The 9,225-nt window shown below is 45.2% G+C and overlaps 1 protein-coding gene across 4 annotated transcripts in view; it reads right to left on the bottom strand.

Moving 5' to 3' along the window:
- The window catches only part of LOC306915717 (SH3 and cysteine-rich domain-containing protein 2-like), a 59,307-nt gene that overhangs the window by 23,363 nt on the left and 26,719 nt on the right, over positions 1–9,225 (bottom strand). For all 4 annotated transcript variants that reach the window (XM_079493256.1, XM_079493258.1, XM_079493257.1 and 1 more), the window contains exons 2-3: positions 6,967–7,315; positions 6,352–6,446 (exon numbers count right to left, since the gene is read on the bottom strand). In XM_079493256.1, the coding sequence (XP_079349382.1) occupies positions 6,352–6,446; positions 6,967–7,315 (444 nt within the window). The remainder of the gene's footprint in view (positions 1–6,351; positions 6,447–6,966; positions 7,316–9,225) is intronic.

Raw genomic sequence — 9,225 nt, 5'->3', positions numbered from 1 at the left:
TCTCTCTCTCTCTCTCTCTCTCTCTCTCTCTCTCTCTCTCTCTCTCTCTCTCTCTCTCTCTCTCTCTCTCTCTCTCTCTCTCTCTCCTCTCTCTCTCTCTCTCTCTCTCTCTCTCTCTCTCTCTCTCTCTCTCTCTCTCTCTCTCTCTCTCTCTCTCTCGTGTGCGCAATGTCTGTGACTGTGAGACTGTGACACAGACGCGGTCAATAATATATAGCATAAATAATAGGCCAAATATAACACTTTGCAGTGAGGAAAACAGACGTGTTAAGGTGCCAGACTTGGATGGTTAGAGCGGCGCGATTGTATACACAGTCAATGCAAGACGAGAATTGCGCAAACGGGCGCGACCTGATGCGGCACAAACGGGACGAACCGAGGCGAATATATATTCAGGTCCAATTCCTCATGGGGGCCGAGATCCCTGGTCCAATTCCTCATGGGGGCCCTGGCCCCCCGGCCCCCACAGACTCTACGTCACTGCTTCGACATGTGTACTGGGTGAGTTGGTGGTCATACCAGCTACTTTTTTATTCCCAAGACCCCCACCTGCAACTATGAAAAAAAGCTAAAAACATAAATAAATAAACACTCAAAGAGTTAAACTAACACTTGGGATTTGACTGTGTACCATCAAATAAAGCCGAGGCCCGAGACGCCATAATTACAGTAATGGCCAATTCATAAACAACGCCAGCGTGCTCTAGTAAGCCACAAAATTGAAATTATGAGAGCTCAGCGACAGCAATAACAACACATGGATCCAAGGCAAAACGTCCACAGAGGTCTTATTTCCATCCGTTTATGCTTTTTCATAAACAGAAACTATTCACTTTCACACTGTGGTCCACGAAGAAGCAATCCTGAACCATGTGGTTAAAGGTATATTCAGTGATTTGACTTAATTCAAATATCACTTATTTTTTCTTTTTTTCTGGATAATCCTCCCTACTATAGAGTGTGCTGACCATATAAGGAGTTCCTCCCTGTCCCCAGTGAGCCCCTGGGGTCAAAAAACCCTAGTTTCAGTTTTGGTGGCGGGTGGCAAAACCTTCATCCAATCAGGATGAGTGGGGCCTTCCTCCAATCATGATCGAGTGGGGGCGGGCCTTGGTGCACATGCTGTTGGCCTGTTGCACTTCCCCCCACTGTAGAGCGTGCATGTGCACATTTTGTTACCGGGGCGGACTGGGTGGTTTTCCAAATCACCCAAATCACTGAATGCTCCTTTAAATGCAAAATATGTAGCTTTGAATGTGTGCGTTCTCACATCCACACTGTACAAAATACTCCGTGTTAATGTAGGTCATTGCCTCAGTAATGTAACTTTGGGAGTGTAGCCAAATGGACCCGCTCATTCCATTTTGTGGTGTCGGCGCACGTAACGTTGTGGCTGCTAATTCACACGTCCCGGGCTGAATGGGACTCGAAAAACCCCTGTTGTAATTGTCTGGCACGGTGAAGGAGGTGGTGTAGGAGAGGAGTGTGTCACCCGCCGCGTAGTTAAGTTATATCCAGTGACGTTCGAGCAGTTTAAACTTTGCAAATAACTTTGGAGAGGAGTGTGTCACCCGTGTGACCCGTTTGAGCAGTTAAACTTCTACAAATGACTTTGGCATGGCTTTGTAGATTGCGGTGGTGGTAGAAAGAAGCAGGAAAGAAGTGGTAGGCGACCGTGTTGATCCGAAATTCCGAATGGGCATATGTATCTCTCTCATAGCGTGGTGATGAGAATGGCCAATTCCAGCTCTGTTGATGCTGAGAGAGACAGAATTATCTAAGTAAAATAAAGATTGTACGTCCTGTCTCGCTGTAGCGAGCGTAAGCAACACTCTCGCAAACATTTCACCCTGTGTAGGCTATTTCTGTGTCTGTGCACTCTGCACTGCACGCAGAGAGAGAGAAAGAGAGAGCGGCGTCCTGTGTCAGTCTCGGGTGTCGCGCTTGTGTCACTGTAGTATGCGCCGTGGCGGGAGAAGGTTTCCCTGTGTGGCTCTGCTGCCTGTCTGGCAGGAGGAACAGTCAGCGAGAACGCTCTAACCAAAAGAGGAGGTGCCGGTGCGGTGGGGAAGGCAAACTGTGACCCATAGGCCTCACTCACACTGTTGCAACATGCATACAACATTTGTCTTGTGTCTTGTCCGTGTTTAACCCATTTTGGTTATTATTAATTTAGCTATTAAAAAATAGCAGCCACCGAGTGGCACGCTATGAGCTTGTAGGTCTGCTATTTTTGAAAAAATGTGAAAAGGTGGCACAAATCTTTGAATATATATTCTTTCAGAGTGAACGTTTTTAACTCAAATCTTTGCTTCTGGGGGGGTCCCTGGAACAACATATTTTCAGATGGTGGTCGGTGGCCAATTACATATAGTTTCTGGGGTCCTTGACATGAAATATTGAGCACCACTGACATAGAAACATACTGTAGGTATTTCAGAAAACTGTCAGGATTTAGAAGACATTTTTTAAATTTCGACGTCAGGCCTAAATAGGTTAATGGCCGCCCCAATGCATTTCCAATGGAAGTCACATGGTTTGACAAAACATTTTTGTTTGATGCGGGGGAGGGGGGGCACAACACAGCCATCAAACAAAAATCTGTCCGTGCGTCGTGGCGTTTTGAGATGGCCGCCTAAGCGAGCAGCAGTCTTGCTCTGTGCTAAGGAAGTGTACAGACTTTTCTTAAATTTCGAATAGATAACATGCGTTTTTCAGAAAACTGGTTTAGAACAGTGGTTTAGTACAGTGGTTTAGAACAGTGGTTCTCAGAAATTCCCTGGCACAAAACATTTTGAAATGGGGGTCCACAGCCAAATACTATGATTTTTAGGGACCTTGCCATGAAAACGTTTGAACTACTGATTTAGAAGGCATTTTGTAGAATCGTCCTCAGGTATTAATCGGTTTAACTTTAACTCATTCAGTACGTGAACCCCTTACCCCTACTTTAGCTGTTGAAAAATAGCAGATCTACAAGCTCATAGCGCGGCACCAAGTGCCGCCCTACGAGCTTGTAGATCTGCTATTTTTGAAAAATTGTGAAAATGTGGTGGATATCTTTGAATTTATTCTTTCAGAGCAAATGTTTTTAACTCAAATGTTTGCTTCTGGGGACATGCGTCCCTGGAACAACATATTTTGAGATTGGGGTCCGTGGCCAAATACAGATAATTCTGGGACATGAAATAGTTTGAGAATAGAAATAGTTTCTGACATAGAAACATGGGTTTTTCAGAAAACAGTCAGGATTTAGAAGGCAATTTCTAGAATCTTCCTACAGTAAATGGGTCTAAATGGGTTTAAAAGGAGAGTTAAATCACCACTGAGGTTTTTAGTGTGCATCCGGTCCGAGCTGCAGAAAGGCTAATCCTTGGTCTGATGAGTGTGCTGTGCGACACACAGCATGCACCGCTGCAGGCTAGGACCACGGTCTGATGTGTCATAGCCTCGGGGGGACGGTGTGCGCCTCAAACACGCCGAATTTCACAGTGAATTAGGCAGAGCAGCTGGTAGCAGGGAGATATTGATTTTCCGACAGACGTGAGAGTGGAGCATGGAAACATTTCATCCAGGCAAGAGAGATGTGGAGAGACGGAGAGAGGGGGAGAGAGAGAAAGAGAGAGAGATGGAGAGGAAGAACAGTGCGTGACGTGTAACAAAAACTAAACTAAAAGAATTTCCATTCCGGTGCAAAAGGACAATATTTCATCACACTTCTATGCTTTCCCTCTGCATCTCAGAGCATTCCCTGTGTCTCACACTGCTGTCTCCTTCTTTTTTTTCTTTTTTATCCCATGATTTTGCAACCCATTTTCTCACCCAGAGTCAATTATCTAATGACTTCCTCTGCCAACCTGGGTGGGCAGCGGACTGGCCTCATGCTTCCTTCTATGCATGAGGAGTCCAAGCTGCTTCTTTTCACCTGACAGGGGAGAGTTTCCCCGGCCGGACGTAGCGTGTGGAAGGAACATGTTATTCCGACCAGTTCCTTTCACCTCCATCAGGCGCCCTGGCTGGCCAGGGGGAGGTAGTTTAGAGACCAGGATTACTGCATGTTTTTTGTGGGGGTATCTACCCTAGGGGACACGGGGAGAACAGTCAAACTCCAAACTTTCCCAACCCCGCCTCGGGTATGGGCACTGATGACGCGGAGGAGAGAACACGCCCCCAGCGCCCACAGCGTCCCCAGCAGGAATCAAACCCAGGACCTTCTAGCTGTGAGGCGACAGCACTACCGACTGTGCCACCGTGCCCCCTGCTATCTCCTTCTTTATATCAGCTGCTGCTTGCAGTAATCTGTCCTTATCCTCGTTTAACTACAGTACACAAGCACTTAGAAGCTGAGCGTTATTAGCCACACTAATTCTCAGAATTAAACGAGTACTCAGGATTTTTGCAGTGCAAAATTCAACACAGAATGTAGACACAACGCGTAAGAACCTTTTTTTGCAATGCAAAAGGTGAACTGAACATCTGGGATACAGCTGGGACATCCGTTATTCTAATTTGGGTCAAAGTGATGTCATCTAAAATATAGTCATATCTTCTGAAAAGGGCACAAGCTGCTACATATTGACCGAAGCTGGGAGACATTTTCCGCACAATGTAGGTCCACTCAACCGCAGACACAAAGGGAAATGTCAATAAATACAAAGCTACGCTGAGTGATCATGTAGAAAGATCCTACATGAAAACCTGCTGACGCCGTTTGGTGGCGCGTCAGCAGTTTCTTTTCCCCCGGATGTCTTATGACTTGAAAAAGGACAAAGAAATGAAGTGATTTTTGCGTGTTGTGCTGTTCAGTCTCAGAGTGCTGTCTAAAGTATTTTAGTTTTTGTTCTGTTTTTGTGGCAGAGCTCCTAGCTGTGAACTATAGCCAAGAGAGAAGCTCCTCTGATCTCCATCCTCACTATGGCTCCATGGCAAGGACCCCTTCTTTTCTTTTTTTTTAAAAATAATCACATGCCCAAAATAGGAAGTAGCTCATAACATGTCTACGGTGGATTTTTATGAAACAAACACTTTGCAGATAGAACGAGGACAAGCTTTTCACACAGCTGCAATGTTGGTGAGTTTGACGTTGTTTAACCCATTTTGGGCGGGAACCCCTTTTGGTGTTAGCATTATGATATGCTTTAGCTATTGAAAAATAGCAGATCTACAAGCTCATAGCGCGCCACCGAGTGGCGCACTACGAGCTTGTAGGTCTGCTATTTTTGAAAAATCGAAGAATGACTGACATAGAAACATAGCTTTTTCAGAAAACTGTCAGGATGTAGAAGACATTTTTAGAATCTGATCTCAGGTCAAAATGTATGTTTGTATATGTATGGGCTGTCAATGGGAAATTGCAGATAGTTACCGCACCCTGCCATTAACTTAATGGCAAGATGACCACGTTGTGCATAATGGTCAATAGAGCATACATGCTGGTGTCTAGAGCCCCCATCTGTTCAGAGTCGTCCGTGAGCCTAAGTTCTGGGAACATATACAGCACTAGGTGAATATATTTTTATGCCTTATGTTATGTAAAGCACTTAGTCACCTCAGTCCTAGACAGCCTGATATGCTATTACAGTGTGTCCCAGGACGCTGTAATGTCAATATTTCTGTGGTTCTGGCAGGCTCCATTCTTGTCTGTGATGATCAGAACATTTTATTTACACTCACAATCCTGGAACACTGTGTGTCCCATATGAACACAGTGGATTGCATTAATCTCAGTATGGTGTGAAAATAGAAAAAGTTGCAGACATGAAACTTTCTGGAGATAGGCAATCCAGTAGACCTTTGCATTTTCTGTCAGCATTATACTGTATTATTGTCGCGTAGTAATGCATTTTAAAGTGCACATTGGTTTGAAAAGTCGAGACGAAAATAGTTTCTTACTAAAAGATGCTTTCATGAAAGAAATTCAAATTGTATAATGTTTTGGAGAAAATGTAAACAAATACAAAATCTAAAACATAAAGCCAATAATTGGCAGTATAGTACCCATTAACATAGTAAATGGACAGTCTAAGTCCATATGATATTTATGGATTTATAGATATTCTTGGAGATCCACCGCTCCGTCCAACTTCCCACCAGGCACGGCTCTCCCTTGAGTCCTCATCAACACATCCAGCACGTTTGAAGCGATCGTTCAGATGGTTCTCGAGATTTGGGACATGCTTGCACGCACGCAGATATATTCTGTGCATTTATAGTGATGCAAACGACGGAGCCTATAAAACATTCAGTATCAGTGCTTCAACTGACCGTGACCCGATTATTCACTGTAACTGGAATCTACGTAGTGTGCATGTACATGTTTTTCAGTGAAGGCTAATGGTAGATCAGACTTACTTTGCCAGTGCAGGGTTGCTGGGAGAGCTCTGAAGAGCACCAAAGGTGAGCCCCTAACTTACAGGATTTACAGCGCAGAGCTTGCTTAGAGTTCCCTGCAAAGACACAGACAATACACAGGTCTCCATTAACCATTACATCAAATAAAGACCTCTGTGAGAAAATCAAAAAAAGTATTATGGCTTCATTATTATGCAGCTTCAAGCAGCAAAACGATCCTAAAGTGCTAAAATGCATTGTGAACTGCATTGTGAGATTGGCTATACTTTCGCCAAATGTTCACCCCAGAATAGGGATAGCCTTGCATGGCCAGACTAATAACACTGCGTAGATACATGTATTTGGTCCAAGGGTGGATACGGAAGGGGAAAAAATGCCTCTGGTGATAAATCCGCCCCATATTTGCATACTGGGCCCTGATTCTGTTTCCCCACAACTTCGGGGGCCGCGAAATACAATCACAACCAAGCGGGACCAGACCTAATCTGCTGCTTTTTATTTTTTTCACTGGCAGATTCGTCTGGTTTCCAGAAGAATAGGGATGCATAATTATATTAAGCGAGAGAGTGGTATCCTAGTGACTTGTGTTCTTCTCCGTGCATTCATGGGACCTACCCTGGATCATGTGTTTGCATCTCTGGCAGCAGGTGGGCCGGCGGAACACGTGCTCCTGGAAGCAGTGCATCTTGACGGGCTTGGCCTGAGCCGTGGAGGTCAGGGACTGCGAGGGGCTGACGGAGGGCGAGTGCGACGACAGCGAGGGGTTTGGGCTGAGGGACGGCGAGAGGGAGGGCGAGCGCTCGTAGGCCAGCGGCGAGTCTGAGATGGGCAGCGGCGACGGCAGAGGTGGCAGGGGCTCGGCGATGACGAGGCGCGACGCGCTGTTGTTGCGCTGGAAGAAGTTGTCCATGCTCTTGCTGCGCATCACCGACTTGAAGGACAGGGAGCGCTTCAGCCTCTGCAACTGTAACGAGAAGAGGAGATTATCAGTTTGTCTGGTGGACTCCGAAAACAGAATCGGAAGCATGCGTTGCCAAGTATGATGTTCATCCAAGGAATTGTCCTTACAGTCCTTGGCATCTGGTGCAGCGACAACCTAACAAAGGACATTTAACAATTGATGCAAGACTGCTGACAAGATACTGTCTATCCATAAATCACATTAGTGGAGCACTGCATTGTAAACAACAGGCATTCAGACTGACTGGAGCTGTTGCTGTGTTTGAATGGGCACACCAGCTATATGGCACTGGTGCCATATGGTGGCATATGGTGACTTTTTTATTTCAAGGACCCCCCAGTTTGATATGCATTAAGCTCCCCATTTGTGAGTTACAGGCCCAAAGTGTCCAGTTGGTCCAGTCCCCAGACCCCACGTTTAGGCTGCTCCTAAACGTTCTATGCTCCAGTCCTAAGTCACCTTAGCCTTTTTACAAAGAGTATACAATCATAATACAGTATATTAAATATAATAAAAGTAATAAAGTCAGGCCTCTGGACATCTAAAGCAAGGGTTCCCAAACCTTTCGGGCCGTGACCCCCCCCAAAAAATCATATTTGAACTGGGGACCCCCCCACCCTGACAAGCACTTGGAATTGTAGGAGTTGAGGCATTACATTTAGTTTGACTCGATTCCACAGATGAATATAGCCTATTAGACGATACAAATAGCACCTCATATGAGGCGTTGTGAGCTTGTAGATTGGCTATTTTCACAATGTTTGCTTAGGTAATATAAAAAATCACACCCGTGTGAACTGAGTGGTGTATGGTCTTATATAGACTGATCAACTGTGGTCTGACGTAATGAAATCACACCCGTGTGAACTGGGTGACCATAGCAACCATGCTCATTTTTTGGTACGAACAGACACGTAAACTAACAAAGCCAGTTGTAGGAGTGGTTTACACCACTCAAAAATACAAAAAGTAATAATAGTATAATAATTTGGCCAATTTGATATCAAAGAGGTCTTAAAAGTCCTTAAATTTCTCGGGCGTCTATGCTCGGGTGAGGGAAGGCAGGCATAGGGAGGGTGATATTGGTCATTGCATGTACTCCTACGGGCTGGGGCGGCAGCGCTGCACCTGTCAGCGGGAAGTGTTGGGCGGGAGGAGTAGGAAGAATGCCTACGTCCTCCAAGTGGGGGCTCCTCACTGGCAGGCGAGGCAGTAGGATACAACAGCAGTGACAATACGTTGAAATATGTCTGGGGAGGAATTAATTGGAATAACCAATAAATTGGGGCAAAAAAGGGGGTATAATAATTGACCACTCTAAATAAATAATTAAAAAGTCCTTAAATTGTAACTTTAGAAATGTGCAGATACCCTGTATACAATTCTACTTGATTTACTGTTCAGTGAGAAAACAATCTTCTGGGGACCCCCCAACTTAATTTGTGGACTCCCAGTTTGGGAACCACTGATCTAAAGCAGGGGTTCTCAACGTTTTTGGCCGGGGACCCCCGGAAATGCTTTGGCAACGTCTCGGGACCCCCGCCCCCTCCCGACCCCCAATATAAATTGACTGCTACAATAACCTTAAACCATTTTGGGCGGGAACCCCTTTTGGTGTTTTAAGCATTGTTATAATTTAGCTATTGAAAAATAGCAGATCTACAAGCTCGTAGCGCGCCACCGAGTGGCGCGTTACGAGCGGCGTGCTACGAGCTTGTAGGTCTGCTATTTTTGAAAAATCGTGAAAATAAAATGTAAAAAACCCCCTTTTTTTTTATAATTTGGGGACCCCCTAAAATAATTTGGCGACCCCCCGAGGGGTCGCGACCCACGGGTTGAGAACCCCTGATCTAAAGCATGTCCAATCTCAATTGTCTCCTGGAGAGAAAGAATATTCTTATAGGAATGAAGAT

The sequence above is a fragment of the Electrona antarctica genome, assembly GCF_951216825.1.
Source record: "Electrona antarctica genome assembly, chromosome: 22".
Classification (NCBI taxonomy): Eukaryota; Metazoa; Chordata; class Actinopteri; order Myctophiformes; family Myctophidae; genus Electrona; species Electrona antarctica.
This window is presented reverse-complemented; position numbering and strand designations above follow the sequence as displayed.